Source organism: Apteryx mantelli, chromosome 2, assembly GCF_036417845.1.
Source record: "Apteryx mantelli isolate bAptMan1 chromosome 2, bAptMan1.hap1, whole genome shotgun sequence".
Classification (NCBI taxonomy): Eukaryota; Metazoa; Chordata; class Aves; order Apterygiformes; family Apterygidae; genus Apteryx; species Apteryx mantelli.
Window position 1 is genome coordinate 145,806,827 of NC_089979.1, and position 25,708 is coordinate 145,832,534.

The following is a 25,708-nucleotide window of genomic DNA, read 5'->3' on the forward strand; positions in this document are numbered from 1 at the left end:
GGAGAAAGTATTGTTCACAAGAGACCCAGAGAGCATGGAGACTGTGCTGACAGTCACTGCAATGGCTTTGTAGCTTAAGGTAGTATTCTTAGGCTGTGCATGTACTAAGAAATGCAAGTTCACCTGGAAACATTTACAGGCACTGAAGATGCTGCGCTCCCACGTGGACCTCACATCCCCATGGCAGGAGCAGGCTTTAGTGTTCCCCCTTTGCAGTATGGATGAAGACACCTGGTTTTGAAGGCCAGTTTTACTGGCATAAACAGAGGTGGTTCCATGCTGGCTTGATTCAGCCCCATCTGAAGGCAAGGGCACATTTAATTTACTGCTATAGACCCAGCCACTGGCTGCTGGGTGTTGCATGTAACTGTGTGTTGCATGCATGTGGTACAAACAGTTGCAGCATCTCTGTTGTCCTTTGGTATTTGAGTGAATCAAAACTTCCTCTTAATGACTTCTTTTATTTTTAACCACCATCACTGCATCTTTTCTTTCATGCATTTTCAAAGAAGTGGTTTAATTTTTTTGCTTATTTTAATGAGGGGGTTTGTTGGTACTAAAGCAACCAAAAGACTCACATAGCAACTCAACAGTCAGATCATTAAGACACAGGCTTTTAGCTGTGCCATACCCAAGAAATGGACCCTGTCCTGTTCTGCTATGAACAAGGTATCCCAGTGTGCGTTTGCCTTCCTGAAAACTTAGTGTGTGCCAAAAAATGCTCCAGCTGTAAAGACAGGAAGTATGATGTTTACAGCGTGCATTACAGGCAAGAGAGGTACTGCCATAGGAAATATTTGAAATTGGTCTTCTATTGTGATTTTTCAAAGTAATTTTAGGCCTTATTTTGAGTCCCTAGTATAAGAGAAAGAAAGCAGTAACACAGCAAATCTTGGACCATGCTGAATGAAATACAGCAATTAAAAAAAGTCTCCTTGTTTTGCATGAAAAGAATCTGCTGTAAACTCACTGATACGGTAATTTTCCAAGCGGTCTTACTTTATATTGTCCGACTAAAACAGAGACAAAAACTAGTAAATAGTGATGATACAAAATGTTTAATTTACATGCAACATTTATGGGACATCAAGGCAGCAAAACATACAATTTTGGCATTTTTTTCAAATTTTTTGAAAAATGAATAATGTTTAGAACTGAGAAAGACACACAACCGATTTCTCATGCACAAATGACACTTACAAACTCATTGTGGTGTCAGACTACATAAAAGACTTAAGCTAAATGACACATGAATTTCACACCAGTAGCTCCAAGAAAAGAGCCATCAGCTAACATGACTGAAAATCATGATTATACCCCGCTCCAAAATATTGATGTAGTGGGAGAAGTGTTTAACAGCAAACAAGAGCAATTAAATTACCATACCTTGATGTGGAATGTTAACTTCTGGAATCCTGATTCCCTCATTGTATTTGTAGTAAAAATGCATCTCTAGTTTACAAATTAGTATTTAATAATGCTACTGAACTGCCATGAGAGAACAGGTACTTGATGCAATAACCTGAAAAAAGCTGTTACATGAAGTAATAGACATTCTGACAGTGTATGAAAGGATTTAATGTTCACAATTTATTACACAGAAAATAATTCACTTGGGTGGGTACATGAGGGCTTGAAAGACAAGGTCTGGTGGATTTTGCTGTGCTGCTTTATAATACTGCCTTAAAATGGAATCAAGAGTTGTTTACTCTGCCATGGATGCAGTAACTTCTACACTCTGGACTAGAGAGTTGAGGAGAAGCATCTTGAACCTCCTGCAGCTAAATCCATCAGTGCCTTGCCTTCAAGAGACGTGTAGCCTCCTACCTAGGAAGGCAAAACATTCCTGTAGTTTTCAGTAAGGGTGAGAATGGATTTTCCTTCCCCCCAAATGACCAGACTATAGTAGTAGTGCCAAGGGTACCATTACGAGAGGCAAATCAACTAAAACAGTAAAGTGTAGTGACAAATTGTAAACATCTAAAAGTAAGCAATAATTAAAAATCTTGTATTGCAGCTACTCATGTAAACAATTTATGAAACTTCTTTGGCACAAAAAAGCATTTTCCCTAGCAGTTATAAATACAACATACATGCGCTTAAGTTTTGTTTAAAAAGTTACGGATCGTACTGATATGCGTTACCTTGATTAGCAAAATTCATAGATAAAGGATTCATTATATCTTACAAAGAATTAAGAATATAGTTTGCAATTCAAAAATTAATTTGCAAACTTTGAAACTGTAGGGTAATCTGTAAAGTGTTTTATTTAAAAAAATGTCTCAGGTAATTTGTATCAGTAATTTAAATCAATGACAAATCATTTGAGAAAACTGATTTAGTTCTAGCATATTACCTAATCAAGAAAAATACCTATTGCACTACTACAGGAATGAGAAAACTCTTTAACATGAGAATATTGTCTTTACATTTCCATTGCTTCCCCTTTTTCACTCTCCTTGGAATGTTCCCAATAAACACACAATCCAAACTTCCCAGGGTGCTGACCCCACCATCCTTAGTCCCCAACTTTCCAGCAAGGCAACACAGTGCCGATAAACCAAGACACTTCTCATATAATCTTATACTACCCCTAACTCAGGTCACTCAAAAGCATTTAGTGAACTGCTTCAACATTTATAAATCCACTAAGTATGCCTGATTGAGATGATCAGTTTACATTTGTTATTCTCATGCAACTTCTAGAATTAGGAAGAGATGTTTCAGTGTGATTTTTCAGTGTGATTCATACAGCTCATAAGTGCCATGATGCTAACTGGAATGCAAATTCAACATTCAGTCAGCTTGAGAAGATCTATTGATAGGTTAAATATGCAATTTGAGGTCCTATGTAACATACGCAGATGAAAAGCTGTATTTCTAAGTAAAATATTTATTTGCTTACAAAGACTTAAGTTAAGGATTCCCTGTCTCTTCTGCAAGAGTTGACAGATATTTAAAGCGCTGCGAAGAAGCACCATGGTTAGAGTATGGCCAGCCTGTTAGCTGTTATAAGGAAGAAGAAAGGTCATGGCAGTTAAGTAGGGGACTGATTTCCAACTGTTTCATTTTAAAAATCAGTTGTAGCATCAAATTATAAGTATGTCCTGTATCTGACCGTGAATTTTAAACAATTTAAGACTAAATAGAAATTCTGAAAAAGTCCTCTGGAAAAGAAAGTTTGAATGAAAACTGACAGAATTTGTGAATTAAACAGGTAAGTGCAAAAAAAGAAAAAATAAAGCGGCATATTTTTTGACTTAGAATTAGCAGTCTTCATTGCAGGTCGTATTACAGAATGTAAACCAAACGCATACAACACAAAAGCTCTTCCTTGTTGTGTATATCTACTCAAGATGGTGTTAAGCCTGGACTTGTCATCTCTGTTGTGGGACTTGCAAGATATTCACTTGATTTCAGACTTGTGAGAGATTTGTAGCTTGCTACTGAAGTAAGAGAACCACAGAGACCAAGCAGTGATGGAGTGTCTTCCTTCCCTGTTAAGAAAAACAAGATTTAAGCTAATCATTATTTCAACACAAGATCACCTGACTGCAGAAACTGAGGCAAGAGAGAATACTGGTTCATGTACCCTATTATGAATTACCTATTATCACGTTAGCACACACATACTTCACAAACACAGTCAAGAAAACATATCATTTATCTGCACCTTTACTGCCCAGCTGGGACAGAGACTATGAACCTACCTACCAGGCTGGGTTGTGGCCAGTCTCCTGCAGAGGAAGAGGCAGAGGCTCTACTGACTACACAGTGAACAGAAGTTACCAAATCAAGCACTTCTAATTGAACACACTGTAAATGGAAGTGATGTTACTAATGCAACCTCACAACCAGAGGTCTCATTTTCAATCCCTCAGAAGGAAGTAGAATTAACTGGAATGCAGATATATTTCCTTAACAATGAACCTGCTTTGTTTTCTTTTATCCTTCTTGATTAATTTGAAGTGTGCTAGATTCCCACAGCTGAAAAAGTCCCACAGGGCAAGAGTAGCAGTGCAATTATCTATCCTATCCTCCAAATACACCTGAAATTTAACATGAAATACACTTCTAGGTATAAAACTGCACCAGACAATTTCTCCATTTAGTGTATGCCCTCCCTTCTCAGACTATCTGATTAACTTACTTTGGTGTCAACCCAGCTAGTGCACTACATGATACAGAAGCTGTCCTACAAAAATCTCCGTATTTCATCCTCCTGGTTCACCTGCAGTATAGAAATGATTAGATAACCACTCACAGTCAACTAGAACTAGATTTTAAAAGTGACTTAACGGACACAGGCACAAGATTTTATTGGTAAGCCTGTCTACAGGAATTAAAACAAAAAACACGCATCTATAAAGTGGTGTTTCTTAAAACTGTCTCCTGTTCCTGACAGAAAAGTTTTACTTTTCAAGAAGGATGTAAGGAAAACAAACAAAAACAACCCCAACAATTCATTATGGAAAATATAAGTGACATGTAGTTCCCTTGTGTCACTTATAGTCCTTATTAGCAGTTTCCAGTACATTTTGGGTCTCATCTCTACCAAGATTTGTCTGAATGACTGAATAGGCTTCCTAAAAAATGAACTAGATTAGCCCTTTTCAAGTCTTCACCACTAGAAAAATCTTTATTCACAGAAAAATTATCTTTTAGAAACTATGGAGGACATAAATTACACCAAGAGTAGTATAACATGCTTCGGGCGCACCCTCTAAATTCAACAACTGTAAAGCTAAAACCTGACTCACGAAGTAGCTCATGTACCTCTCTCAGTAGTACTGTGAAAGTTTACTATTTTTAATCTTTTACTTAAAACTGCCATAGCAAGAAGTAGACAAGAGGAATGTGATCTTGCTGTTACAATACTGTGTCTTACCAAATTATATTAAAGCTTAGGTACTGATGGACCTCACTAATTTAGATGTGAGACATCATGCTACTTTTAAAGATAGAGTCTTGAAATCAAAATCTAAATATTATCAGCATTTTTGCCACACCTTAATTCACAGAAGATAGAGCATAAACTTAAAAGGACTAGTATTGCAAAAACAAGTTGGAAGTAGATCTGCTATAGAACTCTCTTCATAATAGCCATGCTATTTCTATTTCACTTACTCTAAGCTAACTTGAAAAAATTAGATTTCAAGACTTTTTTCAGTAAAAGTTTTAAATTTGACATCCTTCATATTTTAAAAATTAGAAATTTTTGAGTTATGAACTGGTAAGACTCCATACTGCAAAGAATATTCAAAGTTAACATTTGATGAGATACAAGAAGTTGTTTATACTAAGTTCTGTTCCATACCCAAAATAGTACTATTTCAAAAGTCTTCCAGCATTTTTCTGCTTTTCACAATTGTCCACAAGATGGAGCTGTTAAACTCTGATAAGGATACAGATTTTGAAGGAAGTGGTATATTATAATTATATACTAGCATAATCTGTATCATCTTCCCCTCTGTTTTAATGGAAGCATTATCAGCCTGCATCTCCACAGATAGTTGGATGCAAGACGTAAGAATGAGAGTAGTTGTTGCAAATCCAGTGCCTTTAAGTTTTCTTTTAAGAAACAGGACTGAGATCACCTCTGGAATAACCCAAACAAGTAGGAAATTAAAGGGCTCAAATATTCAAGTTAGTTATAGCAGAAAGGGGACAGAAGATCCTACACGAAACTGTCTCTGGTTCTGCAATGGAGAAGGAAGATATGCAACATATTTGAAGTAGAGCCTTAAAAACAGCACAAAGTCCTGTAATTATTTTCCTTTTTGGGACTCTTGATAAATGCAAACTTCTTTTAAATTAAGTCCTTGGAGAAACTGTTTGCATAACAGTGGGAAAAGTATGCAGTTCACTTCCTTGTTCATGCTGAAGATCCATCACACAGGGACTGGACATCAGAGCTATGAAGAATGAAATAAAATGAAGCTACCAGACAGGCACCGTACCTTCATTTAACAAGTTTATTCCATCCTGCTTTCCATCTTGTGAGTGACCTGGATCCAGAGAGGTTTGAGAAAGACTAACTTCTGCTGAAAGCTGGTCCAGGCTTTGAAAACTTTTCCTGTAAAACAAGTAATACTTTTTAATAGTAACACATTTAAAGATTTCACTAGAAAACGTTAATTTTTCTTTAAAAGTTCTTTTTTTTTAATTACACGGTTAATCTTTCCTCTCTTAAACACTTTCTCTATTTCTTCTGTTTCCTAAAGCATTGTTTTTTTCCTAAAACAGTGAATAAAAATTTTGATTAATCCCAGGGAAGGAAAATCTTACGGTAAGTAAGAAAAACTGAAATTTTCTAGCTGATTCTAGTACATTCTAATGGGTAACTCCGACAGGATACATTTAAGAGTATGCTAAGGGAAACGTATAATTTTGAGTTTTCATGCTCCTTTAAAGCCGAATCAAAATAAATATTCAACTTACTCATCCCATTGTTGATTGTGCTTTCTATAGAGTAGAGTGTCCAAGGCAACAGCATTGACATCCAGAGCTCCTGGGGAAGGCCACTGATTGGTGAGGTGAGTAGTTAGTTCTTGTCTTGATCTCAAATCATTATTCTTTAGCACAGTCCTGTGAATATGAAGAGCACTAAATATTACTCCATTAAATGCAATTTCTTAAGTTACAGTAAGAAAAACAGAACAAATACTCCTGTCCAAGTTCATGTTCTCCTTCAAGTGACTGACAGATTGCAATTTTCATAAAGCAGTTCATAAACAGTTTCATAGAACTGTTCAACTTTTCCTGTGGGAAGCAACTTATAAATGAAAAAGTATTTAGGAACATAAAGAGCTGAAATAACATTCTTTCTACAGAAGCAATAAACCTGCATTTTAAAGATGCTTTCTGCCTGCATGATAGTTATTAACAAGCCAGCTACTTTGCATGGGAACATGATGTTCTTTTTTCTCAATTTTTTACAGTTTTAAAGTACAAAAAAAAAAAGCACCCCACCCCCACAATATTTTTGAGGGATAAACTAAAAAACAGATGTGTTAACTCCATGATATACTTCCAGGTAAAATACTACATGTAGCTATTCTGTCTTCTATTGCTTTACAGTTTCTAGCAATTTACTCTTCTAAATTACTGAAAATGTGTTAACTGAGTACCTTACATGCTTAAATAAGTTTTGCCTCTCATCATTCCCATAAAGCAGATCAGTTTTCTAAAGTTCTGGAAATGAGGAAGCTACCAACATTAGAAATTATCTGCCACAAGTCATGCAGAAGTAGGGAAGGTTCCTGGGTCTTCAGGTTCCAAGACAAGATTTTTCTTGTCCCAAAGACAATTTCTTCCAATAGTACAAGGCAACCTGCAACGTACACTGCTACAACATAACTTTAGAAACAACAAAATATTGCTTTTTAAAAAAATCTATAAATCCTCAATGCCAAGAAATCTTAGGCAATAGTAAAGTGCTGCTTTATACCACATCAGAATATGCGTGGCCTGAAGCAAGTAACTAATGTTACTTATCTCCATATTGAATGTATTCAGTAGTTCAAAGCCAAATGCCATGTTGTTATCCGACATGCCAAATTGCATAGAAAATTAAATAACTATTGATGGTACACATACACTTATAGGAATTCACAAATAATACTGTCAGCAGATCTATTTTTACAATGTAATTTTGATTCTGGTGACATTCAAACAGTTTAGACAAGAACCTCAAGTAAGGGCACACAATACCACCCAAAGAGTCAAAATCTCCCACAAAACAAGGTAAGACAATAGCAAGTTCAGCAAGTAATTTTTAGTAGGTGAGAGAGAAGACAGATACACAGCAATTTTGCAAGAAGAGGTGGCAAAGCACCACAGTGAACAAAACTATTTTCAAAAATTTGTCTCAAGATGATAATTTTCCCAACTTTTATGCAGGTAAACCATCAACTTTTCTACCATGGTATCTCCCTCACACCTCCTCCTCTCTAAAGAGTCTGCAGGAAGCACTGCTTTGAATACCCAAAGCTGTTAAAAATTTCAAATATCCTCTATGATATTCCCTTCAATGGGGTACATGAAGCATTGATCAGGTCTGTTAAAAGCTTATTTGCTGTGAGGAAACTGAAACTGTTATCTAGTGAGTTACTGTGATGTGAGCTAGGTAGACTACCTTAACTCCTTATTCAGAAGTACTTATTGCATTGCTTTCATAGAGGTTTCATACAAGCTTATTATTTCCCACAGGACACTCAGTTTATATTAGCAACTGTGCACACAGTGAATAGTGAGTAGCTAAATACAAATTAATACACTTACAACATGGTAAATTACCATTTGAACAACTCATAGGTGTGATCACCACACAGCTCAGCAGCATGTTTAGCTCACTGTAACAACTAACCAAACCTGCTGAGCAAGGAGGACATAAATGCCCATCTGTGGGCAAGATGCTAATAGCAGAATTCTGGTATTTGACACAGGCTTCTGTACTGAGGCCTTCTTCACCAATCTTCATGCTACGGTAGCCTGAAATTTCACACTTCTGTTTGGACATAAAAGAAATTCTGAAACAAGCTCTAACCAAACTGCTGCAGAGATTTTAGCATGGTAACATTTGAAGATGGTTTAAGTAGTGACTTAAACTTGTCCACCATGCTCTGGAAGAAAAATACGCACCAAGCAGAATATGGAAGTAAGTTTTCCTCCTCTTAAAACTTCTAGGCTTTTATTTTGGAATGTTAAAAATATGTAAAAATAACTCTGAATATACAAAATCAGTACAAGCACAGTATTCAGCATATACAAAATAGTATTGTAGACATTAAGAAGTTAGACCAAATATTCATAGCAGGTTGCTGGTCATTCCACCTATTCTTTCAGCCTTATAAATTATTCAGCTGTTTATTCTCTTGCAGTTGTTTTCTACAGTATCAATAGGTTCTAGTGCAGCAAAGACTTTTAAATGGAACTGCATGCAAACAGCAATTCTCTCAAGATAAAGATAAATGAAGGCAGTATCAGTTTACACATATTAGCCAGACTTCTTCTAAGAGTCAAAGTATTAAACTGCACAGTATACTTCATCTACAAACTCTTCATCATCATGAGGCAGAAGTGATCCTGCTAAGAACATTCAAAAAATCAAAGAGGGAAAGAAAAAGAGACCAAAAGGCTTTATGAAGGAGTTAGAAGGAAGGAAATATGATCAAGTTTTAATGAAAACAAACATACAAATGTGAAAACACTCAATGTGGAAAATGATGTGCAATATTATGAGTGCTCTCCTATTCTAAAGACTGGTCAGACAACATGAGTTCTAAGAATTAAGAGCTCTCAGAAGACAACAATTTATTTTATTCAAAGCACTCTGTTCCACAGAATAAAAAAAATACCTGTAACTACTGTTGACCAACTCCAGACTGCAATACTTAGGTGTCTTAAGTAGAAGGTTTTAATAATCAGCATGTGTGCAATGATGGTTACCAGCTACTCTCTCTTTTTACTGTAAGGCTGTTTAACCATAATAAGAATATTACTATTAAAACTTATTTATCTGCTAGTATAGCAAAATAACTTTGGCATATGAAAACTTTCTGATGAAAAACTAGTATGAAGACTTCACAGAGCAAAAAGAAGACACAAACAATCGGTGGAGAAGAACAACTGGCAAAAAGGGATATTTGTGAAACTTGTGAATTTCACAAAAATAGTCCAGAATGCAATGTAAAATGGATATTTTTTGTAATTCACTACAGAAAAAGAACTACAGCACTCTATGCCTTGACTGAAAAATATTTCAAATCTGTGGCAAAATGTTAACAAAAGTTCACATAAAAATAAATGTAATAGATAATCTTCTATATAACATGCTGGTGAAAGCAGGTATGTACCAAAACATACTGAACTGGAACAGCCTATGTACAAGCAGATTTCCTTCTACTGCTTCTGCTCTGCAAAATGAGCCTTTGGCAAGAACCATGAACTGAGAACCAGAACGACCTGAATGACTGAAGACTCAGTGAACATGACCCAAAAGCCTAGATTTTATAAAGAATATTAAGCAAAGTAATGCCTAAAGCATAACTTATATGAAACAAAATCCATAAACATCACATGAATAATACTGAAGATCACAAGTAGGCAGCTCAATTTTTAAATAAAATTCAATAAAATAGTTTTCTATTGATAGTGGTTTTGTAGCAGCGATGATTTAAGTGAGATGCAAGATAAGGTTTGTAGACAGTTATATATTAAACCACACAATATAAGAGCAAAAGCAGAGACCAGCTGTTAACCCCTTTACTTCAGACTGGAAATAGAAAACTTGAAAGCGAAATAAAAGATGAGAACAATGGCTTTAATATGTAATTATCAGAGAAAGGTAGCTGGTAAATTGAGAATACAGTGCATGTTAATGATGGGTCATAAGAGGGTTTTTTTGTTTGTTTGCTTGTTTGTTTTGTTTTGAATGAAAGGCATTGTATATGGTATGACTGAGCAGGGTATCCTGGGCTGACTTGATGAGACTGAGGAGTGCAGACAGGTTTATGGAGAGTAGGGAGAATATATAAATACATAACAATTTATTAAGAGGGCAGAAGGATTAAACTGATGTATGGCACATTATACTCACCTACTCTAGGCTTGAAGAAATTCTTGGCTGTCTGAAAGCCGTATACTTTCTTCCCCCATCTACACTAACTGGTATCATTTCCACCTATAATCTTCTACCTGGAAGTTTTAAAGGTTCACAAATTTAAAGGCAAAAGCCCACAGGTATCTAATTTTCCCTGTGCCTTAATATGGACCAAAATACTATCAACTCCCAGCCATTAGATCTATCAACAAAAGTAGCATTCAGTTAACTACGTCCACTTAGGAAATGGATCAAACATATCATCCCAAAAGAAGTGTTTCTGGAGACAAAAAGCATTTTTATGAAAAGACTGAATGATTTCAAATGATTTAAGTGGAGAATGTTCTTCTCCCCACAAAATCATACTTGAATAAGACTTCAGTAGATTGTATCCACCTCTTGTATTGCAGATTGCTTAAATCTTTGCCTAATCATTGCTTTAGAATGCTTTAGAAGTTCAATTTTGACCTACAGGAAGAAAATAATTACTTTTCTCCTGCTCCTAACATTTTTGCCCTGAGCAGTCTTCATCCCAACAAATATTTTTCTAAGGTAACTTCATATCCTGTTTAAAGTTCTGAAAAACTTTATTAAAAAAAAAATCAATAAATACTGAAAAGATGGCAGACAATTTTTAATTCCTTTGGAAGTAACTGCTGAACTGCTTACACTCTGAAAAATGTTAAGTGTGGGAAACCTAGCAAAATGCTTGTTGGGGCTTATTAAAGAAGAGAGGTATCAGTGATGCTGGAGACAGAATCTATTTTCAAAAAAAAATTTTAAAGTAATCAAATATCCTTTCTACATTTCCATGGCATGGACTTCCCATAAAGCACATTTGCAAAAAGAGCATAACACAAACAAAAACTAAGATTGCAGATTTTTCAGTGTTTTAAATGTATGAAACATACAATGTGAGAAGATTTTGCTTTCAATTTTTATAAAATTATGATATTTAAATTTTATCTCATTTTTAGACCTTTCAAAAAAAATCCACCAAAAAAGACCACCTACATACAAATTCAAAATACTACTGCAACTAGTAACTTGCTAGGAAAGAAGAGATGAGAACAATCTTCTTAATACTAGAATATAACATTAAATACAAACAAATATTTGGCTCATATATAACTATACAGTTATATTCTTGTTCTCTACATCAGGATCCACTATTAAAACAAGCTCCTCTTAGGAAACAAAGAAAGGATTCATTTAAAAAGTATTGCTGATGAATTCTTGCCTGTTACAAAAGAATACTGATGACTCATTAGCTAATCAATACTAACATACTCCCAACTTACTCATAAGTTCCTGCTTCAAGCAGAGATATATATGCTCCCTGCAGGTCTTTAAATATCTTTACTTTTATCCAAGGAGTCACAGGAACAGCCACAGTATTAACATCAGTTTTATACAGCTATTCACAGAAATGTCACTGCATACTTTTGACTTTCAGTCCTTAAATTGTGTACTTATATAGGGAAAAGTGAGATTAATAAAGTGTTCTGATAAATACCCTTCTCCACCAGTGTTCACTAGCTCTGTCTTACTAATGTTGTTCAACTTTGATTTTCTTATTGGAGATTTCTGTTTTATGATTTTACGACCATTTATGAAGCACAAGCAGAATATCATTGTGTATGGTACACACACAATAATAAAATGCAACCAACAAATCACTGCTCGTTTCCACCCTGCTTCCACAGTTACACCGCTCTTTCAGTTGTTCTGGTACAATCATGTGAGAGTCACTCTGAAAATGGATCAGCAAAATGGTCAAAGTTTAAAAATGAATTTAAAATACTTACCTTTTCTTTTTCTTTTTAATTAAATTCATAATGTCACCCCACAAACTGTTCTGTTGCAGCTAGCACCCCTATTGGCAGCTCAGCACCCTCTCAAAAGGATAAAGAATTCCAAATTAACTGCTTCTAAAACCTCTGAATCATAAAATTGTGGTGTGACTCGATTGGCTCATTTATAGTAGGGGACAGGGACAAAAGACAACTCGCACATGACATTCCTGCATGCAGAATGGAAATGATATAAAATCTTTGGTCACTTAATATACTGTAACTTTACTACCCCTGAGAGTCAAAAAAATTATTCTTCTCAAGTTTGGACCAAGTTAATACAGAAAAGCCTCATCTCAGTAACCACCTAGAACTTCTGGTTCTTATTTCAGCTAGACAACAATTCTCATTTCCCCTGGATCAAATACAGATTCATGACGTTGTAAGCCTGTTCTGAAAGACCCATTTACTCAGTTTTTTTGTCTAATAAACAAAAAACTCTCTTTCCAATCATACCTATGAAAAACCAGTAATTTCTTACCTGCAGGTTTAATTTCTCCAAATCCAGAAAATGCCAGTCTAGTTGGCAATTTGCCCTCCTACCAGCAGATGAAGACAGGAAATAAATCAAACAGATTAATTCCCTAAGAAAGGGAATTATATCAGATGAGTGCTCCAGTTCAAGAACTACCTGAGTAGTGAAAAGTAAAAGTGAAAATAAAAGCTTAAAAAAATAAAAACATTTGAATAAGAAAGAACAAGCTTTAAAACCTTTATCTAGGACAGGAAATATGGAATGCAAACTCAAATTGATAGCACACATGAATATAACTAAAATCTGTAAAAGCAGCTCTAAAATAAAAGGGAACTCTCAAACTGTCAGTACTGTAGCAAGACAGTGAAATGTCTGGACTGGTATATCGTTGGACTTTGAGAAATTAGATCAGCAGGTATGACAATGAGTTACTTACCAGTAGATTTTGATGTTGCAAAATATGACCTCTCTCAGGTGTGTGCCCTGTGCACAGACACTGTATTCCCCAAATTGGATGCCAGAGTAGTTAGTTTCCAGAAGACTTTCTAATGGCAGCCGCTGCAGTGAGAAAAAGCAGGCATGTCCTAGCGTACCACATTTCTTACTGTTTCTGACTGGCCAGCAGATCTTCATGTGTAACAGCAACCATACTAGTTGGGCCACAGAACAGATCCCTTTGATGCTTCTTCAGCAATCTTTTTAGTCCTCCTTTCTCATCTCCTAGAGATCTCGAAATACAATCCTCCAGTCACAAAATTACTATCATCAATTCTGTATGGCCTTGGACCTCCTTGACCTTTGGAGTATCTTGGTTGGGCTTATTTTGGCAGAGACACCTGCAGCTTGACTCTTGGTTTCCAGTCCAGTTACAATGGAAGTTTTTATTTAATACAGACATCCAGAATAGATCAAAACACACTACAGTACATCAACTTTGTGTGTGCTCATTAACATATTAGTGCAGTGTGTGTGTGGTGGATATCTCTTCATGTTTTCAACCAAATAACCAAGCAAGATTCCTTTGGAGGAGATTACAGGCACGACACAACCAACTTTCCCAGATATTAGGTATTAACTGAAAACAAGAAAAATACTGAACTTTGACTAGCAATGACAAATTATTAAAAATAGTAAAGGAGAGCTTTTAATTCTATTCTTCAACTATCAGTTCCTTTCTGGTGGAAAAAGAGGACTTCTAACAGCTTTTTTGACAGATTATCAAGTTTGCCTTTAATGAATATCCTCTTAAACAGAGTTTGTCATTCAGTGAATAGTAAGGATTTTTTCTTCATGTCAAGAAGGACTTTCTATCCACAGCTGAATTCCTTTTAAAAGGACACATACAGAAGAAAAGAATCAAGATCTTCCATTGGAACAGATCAGGAAAACTTCACCAAAAATAATAGTCTTGTCAACAAAATTTTGCTATTTAAACATACTTCCCTTGGATTCATCAGAACCAGCAGTATCAACTGTAAAACAGTTGGGTAAACTTTGAGTTGACAGAACAACTGCTTCTCTAAACTTTCACTCACATGTTAAGACAGCAAGAGTTTCAGCAGTGATATCCAACGTTATAAACCTAGAGATGGATCTTTCACATAGACTACTGTCAAAACTAGCATACAAGCATCAGGACAGGGGAAAAAGAAGAGATGGGGGAAAAAGAGAGGAGATGGGGGAAAGAAGAGAGGGAAAAAAAAAAAAAAAGAAAGTGCCAGTCACTACTTAGCAATCCGTAAGTAATATAAGTTCTTGCTGGTATCTAAACGAGGATTCAGTCAATTACCAAACTATAGAAGCAGTATGACAGAGCTTCAAATTCTAAGGGAAATACAGGATAAAAGAGAATCTAATCTGAGAGTGAGGAGCGAGGGAGAGAGAGAGAGAGAGAGAGAGAGAGAGAGAGAGAGAGAGAGAGAGAGAGACAAGAATAGTAGAAATGGGAAATTCAGACTCTTGGTGTAATTTTTCCCACTTTCCTACCTAGGACTGGTTGAAAATTTGCAGGGGGGGAAAAAAAGAATGGAAGAGGAAAAAAGGTAACAGATAAAAGTTTTTGAGATGTGCTGAGTGCCATTTGGATTATCATTTGGATAATAAAATAACCAAAATTTAATTAAGTGGCTGCAAAATAAAATCTCAACAACAGAAAAAGCACCAAATTCAAAACCTCAGCCAACCTCTTGCTAGCCAAATAGGAAAGCAGCTAGTAAAAGCCTTTTACTCAAGAAATCACCAAACGAACTACACTATTTCTTGATTGTAACTTCAAACTTTTCATTTTTGTGCATTTTTAAGACTTTTTTGGAAATCATTTAAATCATTTTAACAAAACACTGAAAAAAAACCCCCAAGAAACAAAGTTACAATCTTAGAACTGAATCTCAAAGGTTGAAAAACATGTTGTATGTTAAATTTACAAATGCCATCTGTATTTAAAAAAAAAAAAGCAAACTTATTTGTGTGTGTACGCAATCGCCTGGATCATCAGGCAACTGAATTGCCTTGAGGCCTACAAAGGTTCAATACTTTCCATTTATCATTTTGAAAGGCTTTACTTCCGCTCTGCTCCCAGACTTGTAATTCTATGCTGGACAAAAATTCGGGAATTTGAAACGTATGTAGTGCTAATGTCCAAGTAACTTAAAGCTTTCTTGCCGTGCTACTGTTATACAATACCTTTATCCATAAAAGCATAGCTATGGGAGAAAAGAGAAAGCATGCCACTATAAAAATAGTTTTTAGTATTCCACATTAGAGACTCAGAGAGGGGGGCAAAATGACATTACCATGGCAATAAACACGACACCCGATCAAAGGAGTGTCCCTGTGATTCTCCAGTTCGCTACACAGATGAGAGAGAAAGATGGATCTTGCCCAGCTTTTTGTAAAGATGGCTCCTTACAAAAGAGTGCTTTTGGTAGATAGCACTTTGGAGTCAGCCAGAATTTTGATGTAGATATACCTACATATCTTGTCTTTGAAGGGAGACACCAATAATATCAAAAGGCTTTAACATTATAGAACTTAAGGTTTATTATAACATAAATTCTTTTTAAAGCACTTGTTAAAAGTTCAGAATGAGATCTCAAATATGACAGTTTAAAAATAAATCCCTTCCTATCTCCTGTATCTTGCAGAATAAGTCATTTTCTTCAGGCATGCTGCTGTCAATCCAGAAAGTTTTGGTGTCCTGCATGGCAATAACCCCGCATGATCCCTGTGTGTCCTAAGAATAGTCTTTTCTCTGCCACGTCTGAGGCTTTGCTATGATTTTGTTTTATTCTACACATTACTTTGCTGTGTCTCACTCTGTATGCTCCACTCTGACCTCCATGAGTCCATCTGTCCATATACTATGCACCCAGCTGAACTTCTCCCAGTTACTGTATATTCTCAAGCAAAAAGGAAACTTCTATGTTTTCATAGGTTTCCACCCAACTAAAAACAGACCTTTCCTTCTTGCGGCCTCACCACACCTTTGGAAAACAGAACAGACATACAATAATGCAACAACCTTAAAAAGCAAACAAAAATTCCACAAAAACAAACCCCAAAACACTGCACAAACAAAACAGTAATACTATTTGCCGCAATATGCAATATTTTCTCTAAGCTATATTAAAAAAGAAAAAAAAAGTATAGACATGTTGAGAAAGAGGAGCAGAAAACAGACCAGAGTGCAATACTATGGATTTAAAACTGATGCTGCTAACTTGGGAGAGGCAGAGGGCATGGGGAAAGCATTACAAAGGAAAGTGTGGCTAATGTGAATTATGATTTGATAGCACAGAGCCATGAAAGCTCTACAAGGAAAGGAGGATTAGCATTCTCTGTTTTGACATTCTAGGAAATTCACCAAGAAGATCAAATACTAAATTCTAATCTCCCAGTTCTTTTCATGAGCAAATAAGGCAGCTACAACAAACTGGATTTACTGTACTTAAGCAGTTGAGGAACTCAGTTTCTTAGAAGTGTCTTGCGAGAGGACTATCTGAAAATGAAGGTAAGAGTGCTAAAGAAGTGATCCAACTTCCTTATTTCTCCAGATGATTTAGTTCTTAAGAGAGGATTACAAAGCCAGGCAACTCACACTTGAAGTTTTATTCACAAGGGGACATGAAACACAGATTTAATTTCGAAGCCTGTGCTCAGATCCCTCTGCTTCTATCTCTTTGGACAAGCCTTCCTCTGCTTTGTCCTTGACAGCAGAGTTACAGCCTTTCTCCTCTACAGTCTCGCGCTCCATCTGTGACCCTCCCCGTGAGCTCCTCAGGCACAACATTTGTGGCAGTGCTCCACAGGCTCTAGAGCATGTGCACATAGGCCCCGGATAAGCAAGTTTTTAACCAAATGGGGCATGATCAATCCTTGGAAAGAAATCATCTTTGCTGCAAACAATATAGCAAATCTTCCTTTAAGTACTCCAAAATAGATCTGACAGGACATGGTGTATTTCTACCAAAAAGGAACTCACTTTGCCTAGGCTAAAACATGTACAAATGTACTCTGGCATGCTGCTCCGACAGAACTAGCGTGTCTACGTTAAGGTGCTGCTGACAGGGAGCTGATGTACTTTTCCAAAAGGCAGGATTCGTTAGCTTGAGCTTGATGCAGTGCTAACATAAAGGAAAATTGGTATGTGAACACTACTCCAATAATCCACACCTAGAAAACAGTGAAGCAGAGGGGTAGGCTGTGTACGGCTCAGCAGTGGAAATACACGTAACAGTCTCAGTAATAGTCTCACTGATGCAAACAGCCTCTCAGGGTTGTGACTAAGCTATCGTTTACCATGTCTACAGAGACATTTATATTATCCAGATAGGAACTGCAGCAGAACTGGATCTAACAGCCAGGTAGATTAGAATATTAAGAACAGAGTATTTGGGCCTTGAAAGGACTGACCATTTCTGGAATAACAACCAGACAAGTTAAATAAAACTAACCTTAAGGTTTGCTAAAATGCAAAACAAATCCTTAATTATACAAACAAGCTTAATACAATATAAAACGTGAGTGCCCCTTCAGTTTAATTTGAATCTTATTTGTGCCATAATCAAAGACAGAATTCCAAATGCAGAAGAGTTTTCTTAAGTGTCCTTCCTTCCACATGCCCCTCCACAAAACACCAAAACAAGCCAGTGACATAGGAAGAAACAGCAGAGGCAGATAAACAACTATAAAAAGGTACCATAACAAGAAGAAACTGAGAAATATGTTCTTGATGCATTTGCTAAACAAAAAAAAAAAAAAAAAGTGCCAGTTGGGACAAAGGGTCACACCATCATATACCAGGCACACTAGCCTGACAACTAGTAAAATATCTTTAGGAAAATCAATGCTGGCAAACATTATGCAAAACACCCTCATCATTTCAACAAAATATCACAACAGAGGCAGAAGAAAACAAAAATTTAAAGCATTTTATGTTGAGGTTTTTACCTGTGCATATAATGCTTTGCTTTTTTCATCAGCATTTTATTAAAAAATATTTTTTGTTAAAGGATTATGCTTTTATAACATCAATGAGTCACTATCCAGGAGATGAGTCATTACCCAGGAGATTGATGGAATCTCTCTTCTAATCATACATTGATTTTTAACATGTAAATATCAATTTCAGCTACAGAATCTCAACTTAAAACTTTAAGGTGATGGATCAGCAGAGAAAGTTTGCTATAGATCACAGGGTGTAAGCCAAAAGAAAGATCAAGAATCACTCTATGGGAGAAAAAAGCCTGTTTAAACCATGAAAAAGAGTTTTAATGTAAGGCTCTTGCGGGCAAACTGCTTGAGATTTTGCCTGGTCACTTCTTTGACTGCGCTAACTAGTCCTCCAAGAGACATCCAACATCCCTGTGCAGGATCTTAGAGGAGGAAGAAATGGCTGCCCTGTCATTTTGAATACTGCACGAGCAAAAAGTTCCTCGATTTTTTTTTTCTCTCTCTCTCTCTCCCCCATTGTATTTTGAAATTTATGAAATCCAAACCGTATTCTTCAGTTAGACACTCCACGGATCCCAGGCTTCTTTTGGCTGGCCTCCTGAGAGGCGTTGCTTCTAAGCACTGGCTTTAAGAACTGCCCCACCATTCAAATATGCTTGTTCTAAAGAAGAGCAGAGCCAAAAGCACCGCTCTCTAATATTCAACTGCAAAAAGTCCCAAGCATAACCAGACTTGTGGTTTTTTTAAATTAGTGTAATCAGTCATCTCAGGCAAACAACATACTCTTTACTGGGCCATTAAGTGAACGGCTAAAGGATTAGGTCCAACAGTATGCTGCAGCAGTACAGACTGCAGGATTACTTTAGCCACTAAGAGGCAAATTGGGTCACAGGTACAACTTCTATAAGGTCTACTGGATCCCAAACCATGTCTATAAATGCTCCCATTACTGTTGATACATGACACTGCAAATAGCTTCAAAGCCACTTTTGTCCTTTGCTTTGAAAACTTTTAGCAGGTAACAGAACCACAATATTAAGTCTCCTCCCTGCAACAGTGACAGCAGATGTATCTGAAGAAAGCAGATGAGGGCCAGAATATGCCTCATCACTCTCGTTACATATTGACACATATCACTAGGCAATCACTTCATCTGCAGATGCTGCAAATATGGTAATAGAGCAAGCTGTTCTCGATCAGCTGTGTATTGGTTTAGACATATCTGGCTGATAATCAGGTGGTCTAGTGCAGTTCTGCTTTTCTAACCTCATTTGCCATCAGACATCTGCCAGCAAAGTGAGACATCCAGTCCCCAGATGACTGGGCATATTATTAAGAAATCCAATTCAGTTAAGACACACACAAAAATTTTACTTTTGTGTGAATAACTAATTTGACAAATTTTCAACTTCACTGTTTTTCATGTACTGGAATTCATGAGATCCATGAAACGTCTTTTAACTACATTTAAACCTGTGTTCATTGTAGTTTGGATACTTGGGCTTGTGAGACAAAGTTAAGATTATCGAGAACTGTAGAGCATTAAAGTTTTTCATTGCAGCTGCAAGACAAAAATGACTTCTGACTAAGCTGTTTCAGTCTCCCATCTCCATATTTATTCCACGCCTTACATCAAACCTGATTTATAAGCTGAAGGCCTTGTTGACTCCACAGCTGTTATTTGATTTCCAAGTCAGCAACAATAACAACCTATACTGCCAAGAAAGTCAGATCTCTGTTTCTGTGGGTTTTTTTCTGGAGGCCGACCTAAAAGTAGATTCAGATTCTGCCCACATCCGCTGTGAGTACGTGTAAAACATTTTGTCTGGGGTGCGTGTGAAAGACCATTTTGGAAATATCAACAAGTACGTATCAATAGAAATGTGAAGCAATAGAACTTGCTACCTTAGCAGCAACAGCAAGTGGAATAGAATAGCATCATTAAAAAGAAAATATAGAATGTTTATTTATAATAGTTTCTATTACACAGCAAATGACCCCAAATCAGATCTCAAAGTGTTTTACAAACATCAACGTAAAATGCCTCAGCACTGATATAACATAGGCAGAATTACAATCCCAAACTTGTTCTTAGCTGCTAGTAAAAAATCCAAAAAAGATTACAGCACACATTCATATACTACTAATGGTAGGGGAGCACAGCACTAAGATAGAGAATTCCATAAACACTGTTCTAAAATGGCTGGATCATAAAAAGCAATTGGCCAAAACTCATGACTCATTTCATATACATTAGTGATACAACATGGTCTGTCAGATCAGCACTTCACCCTTTGTCAGGGAAAACTCCCCAAAAACGAACAAAAAAACCCAAACACAGAAAAAGAACAAGTCTGAAAGAATGATTAAAAGATGTTAATTCTGACTGGTGTTCACTATTGGAAGCTGTATGGGAAAGTGCGGAAGAATGTCAAGGAGATAGGTGATGGAAGCTAGCCAGACCACTCTGTGGGAAAAGGAGCATCAACAGGGCATGTTGACCTATAGCCATGTAGCTGGGCTTATGCCAGCGTGGTGCTGCACCTGGGCTTTGACTCAAGATTAGCAATGAGTTCAATGTGCTTACTGCGCATGTGTATAGTACACAAAAACCACGTATAGTGCCCCCCCCAGCATTTCTCGCCATGGACGGATGCTCAGCCGTGCCAGGGACTCTCCCGCTCCTTTATTGCCTCGATCGGGAAATCACTGGGGAACCCCCACTCAGACGCAGAGGTAATAAATGCTCAGCATCAACCTTAGTGTGCCTTGTATTTGTGTATCTGTTCCTGCTGGGAGTCCAGGCATCGCCCCCACTGGACCCTTACAGAAGCCTTCTAGAAATATTCTTTTCCATCCCTCACCCAAATAAGAAACTAGGGGCTCCTACTCAGTTTAGGAAGAGTTCATCCAACATGCACACTATGCTCAAACGACTACTGCAAAATTATATTTCTCCCTCCAAATCTCTAGCATAGTCCAGCTCCTGACTGCAGTGTCTCACAAGAAGCTATACAAGAACATCCTGTCAAGATACCACAGAAATTGCTCCAGAATTTAAGCCATTACATAAAGAAGCCAGCAAACAAAACTAAAAGCCAAAGACTGAGATCTTAAAAACAGTCTGATCATGTATAGCTTGGCTGAAAACTAATAGAGGATCCAAATGTTCAAATTTTCCAACTATCAAAATGGGCAGAAGTAAGGTCACCCCCCCCCCCCAAAAAAAAATCAGGCTGGCCAAAGAAGTATGAGTTATTAGCCATATCAGTAAGTTCAGAAGAGTCCTCTAGAAAAGGTACCTCTCAAAAGCTTACAATCAACCAAAAAAAAAAACCAAAAAACCACCAAAACCAAAAAACAACTAAGACTCCAAAAAAATTAAGTTTTTTTTTCCTTGAGTCTGAAATTGGCATAAATAAAACGCACATGCTGCATTCCTGGGGATTTTCATAGAACGATGAAACATTTCAAACACTAGCAATAAAATGATCTAACAGAAGATAGAGGGAACCCCCCCCCCAAACCTTTGTTTACTAGCCAGAATTACTTTTTACTGCATAGAAAAGACCCTCCTGGGTGGTGTCTCTACAAAACACTAGGCACAGGGAACCTAAGTACCCTTAAGCCATCCTTATATTCTCATTCTGGATTATTTCAAAGGCCACAGCTGACTTCCATTTTACTTCAGGGCTCAGACACATACAGATCACCCCAGATCTAAGGTAAAATAACTTATCTTGTATTTGTCGTGAACTGAATGGAACATACCGTTACTGCAGATGTGTATTATAGCAGACCCAGGGCAATTTATCACCTCACAGTGAGCTGTTTGCTATCTGGGTCTCTAAACAATACCAGGGAGTCCATCTGCAAAAGGACAGTACCTCCCTACCCCCCAAGGAGGTCGGTGAGGATGAACTACTTCTCGACTGTAAAACACGCAAATATCTATCATATTAGAAGCCACATACGCTATTAAAAGATTTAAACTTCTTCCTGTGGTTTAGCCTCTTAGCTTACATTGACAAAAGGGCGAGCAGCAAACTTTCATCAGTTTCAGTATTTTTAGCACTACCAGATGAACTTCTACTGTGTCTGAACCACACACAAATAAAACAGAAGTTTTACAAAGGAAATAAATATTTCTTTGCCCTCTTCTACTTCTCTGCCTCCCTAACATTTTGAAAAGCGTTCAAAAATCAAGTTGCTTCCAGTAATTTTTTTTTTTTTAAGAGTAGCCGTAAAGCTGGAAGTAATAAAATTTAAAGAACATTTTAGAAAAATGTGTTAAAAATTTAAGAAAGTTTACTGTAAGTTATTTCAGATTTGCAAAAAAACTTAAAATTATTCTGTCCTACACTACTGCAGCTTTCAGGATAGCTGTTCTTGAATATAAAACTTGTCAGAACAAAAAAAGGGCAGAAATAATCAATTTGTTTAAGAAGAAGTTTGGCTCATATCCCCAGGACAAGAAGTTCTTCATATTATATAGTTAAATAAGTTAAATAATACTGTTCTAACAAAGTTTCTCCATTACACTAACTTACAACTGGTCCTGCAGTTCCACAATGATATATTCCAGCTGTTCCTTCTCCATTTTATGGGCTAGATCCATATCTTCAATTCTTTGTAACAGCAGTTTATTCTGTGAGACAGATTCAGACAGCTGATTTTCTCTAAGTCGTACCAACTCTTCAAGGTAACCCTAGAAATATAAATGTTAGAAAGCCTTAAGGAACACTATAAAAAAAAAAAGTTTTCATTATGTATGTTCATGTTTTCTGGCTTAAGATGCATACAGTTCTATTTTTTTTTTTTAAATGGACTAATAAATTGACTTAAGAATAGTATGGTGTTTTCTAATAGGCACTGAGAACATCATGTATTTATTACTGGTCATCCGTACTCCAGAGGAGGAATGGAATAATGAATGAAACAGTGAGATAGGAGTGGCACCAGCATGAAACTCTAAAATACAGTGATAAAGGCTTTCTAACACTAACTTAGTCTTCAAAAACAAACAACAAAAAATGGTCACTAGCACAAGAAAAAGAACTGAACTCCACTACTTTTGTAACACATATTGGAAGTTAGATATTGCTTAAGAAGGACAAGAGACGAATGAATCTACACTGTTAATTAAAGGGATCTGATATTATCACCAAAAAACAGTTTCTTGAAAACTTCCTTCTCTGAAAAGAGAGCTGCAGGACCAAATTACATATTAAAATGACAAGGAAGTTGCTTATTGAAATGAAGATTCACCCACAGTCAAGCATAAGGTAGAAAAATTGGTGAAAGTTACTTCTTTTAGTGATATTTGACATTTATAACTGGTATGTGCATGTGCACTTATGCCATCTTTTTTCCAGATGACATTATAAAAGATATGGGGCAACCCTCATCACGTTCCAAGCTATGACTTTCGTCATTTACAAAAGTCCATAATATGAGCATTTAACAGTAGCTGTGATGGCAGGCTGGTCACTGAGTATTTCACAGATTAAACATCTAGTTACAATATGGAGAAGCTATTTCTTTGTCTTCTTCCAGCAGAGTCCCAGCATGTCAGATGCTAGTATCTTCCTATTAATAGCCTTTCTTAGTTAAAGCTAGATGCAATAAGTGTATATCCTGTAAAATTTTGCACAGTCATTGAAGCTTTCAAAAAAATGTTTAACACTTTTATAAGTGTATATAAAGGTGCCAACATCTGTTAAAAATGTTATTAATAAATTAAAAAAAAAAAAAAGTAGTTTTCATAGAGCCACAAAACAGGCATAGTCCTGCTGAATAAGCAACCAGGTTTCACATTAGCTGGTCAGGAAATGCTAGTAACATAATTCATTGCCACAAAGATGATTAATTGACTAGAGCATCTGTCATATGAGGAGGGACTGAGAGCTGCGACTGTTCAGCCTGAAGAGAAGGCTCAGGGAGACCTTATCAACGTGCATAAATACCTAACAGAAAAGTGTAAAGAAGATGGAGACAGACTCTTCTCAGTGGTACCCGGTGAAAAGACAAGAGACAATGGGCACAAATTGGGATCCAGGAAATTCTATTTAAATGTAAGAGAAAACCTCTTTACTGTGAGGATGGTCAAGCACCAGAACAGGTTGCCCAGCAATGTCGCGGAGTCTCCATCCCTGGAGATATTCAAAACCCAGCTGGACACAGTCCTGAGTGACCTGCTCTAGTTTACCCTGCTTTGAGCAAGGGGGGGGTTGGACTAGACGAACCCCAGAGGTTTCTTCTAACCACAATGATTCTATGATTTTATGATTACATACAGTTCTATCCCCACTAGATATATTTAACATCTGATAAGAATTGATTTTGGCCTCAGTAAAAGTTGCAAGGAGTCTTGAGAGCTTCTCAGTATGCCTAGTTCTGTGCAGTCAAATGTTACTATTATCTTGACTGTTAACACACTGCTTAGCACTCTTAGTGCTTTGGAAGTACTAAATGACACATTAAAACATATGTAAATTTCCTGTCTCTCAGAACTGTCAAATAAACATTTTACAAAAAAATTTTAGATATGTAACATCAGTATCAGTAACAGAATATTATGAAGAGTAAACACCTGTATCTATAGTGACATGGGAGATGTATCCCACTAGAGAAAGCATATGAAATTCCACTATAAACACTACATAAAGAATTTCACAGAATCACATAATTTGGGAGCTTACCACATCAAAAATGAACAGCTTATACCATTCCAGAATAAGGAACGACTTCCACATAACAAATGAGTAAACTATGATTCATTAATCTGGCCAAGACACAACTTGGAAAAGGCAACTTGGAAAAGACAAACTCCTCATATTTCCTGGGTGGCATGGAGAGGGCAGGAAGGAACTGACTGTTCCTCATTTTTTTAAATACAAGAGCTAGGCACCATGAAATGAAGCTAACAGGAGCCAGATTCAGAAGAAAGGAAAGGAGGTGGCTCTTCACACAACAGATGGTAGATATGCAGAACACTGCCAGAAAAATCATTTGGATGCTAAAAATTTACATGGGCTCAAGGGGATACTTGACAAGTATTTGGAAGAGAGATTCATTGCAGGTTACTAAACCGACAAACCACATCAGCTTCAGGAAGTCCCTGAGCTGATTTGGGTTGGCCAGGAAAGTACTGGAGGAAAAATATTACATAAACATTTGCTCTATTTTTACTCTTCCCTACAAATCTGCTTTTGGCAAAGATCCAAGATCTTTGGGCTCTAGGATAGATGGATCCTTGGTCTGAACCTGTATAGCACTGTTGATCCAACAGGAGCAGTGCCAGAATTTACCTTAGTACAATAACAC

General features: G+C 36.7%; 1 protein-coding gene across 1 annotated transcript in view; it reads right to left on the reverse strand.

Moving 5' to 3' along the window:
• Nucleotides 1-3,173: 3,173 nt before the first annotated feature.
• Nucleotides 3,174-25,708, reverse strand: part of RUNDC3B (RUN domain containing 3B) — a 53,467-nt gene continuing 30,932 nt past the window's right edge. The window contains exons 8-11 of the mRNA XM_067292505.1: nucleotides 22,933-23,090; nucleotides 6,442-6,588; nucleotides 5,961-6,076; nucleotides 3,174-3,497 (exon numbers count right to left, since the gene is read on the reverse strand). Coding sequence (XP_067148606.1) covers nucleotides 3,352-3,497; nucleotides 5,961-6,076; nucleotides 6,442-6,588; nucleotides 22,933-23,090 — 567 coding nt within the window. The 3' untranslated portion in view covers nucleotides 3,174-3,351. The remainder of the gene's footprint in view (nucleotides 3,498-5,960; nucleotides 6,077-6,441; nucleotides 6,589-22,932; nucleotides 23,091-25,708) is intronic.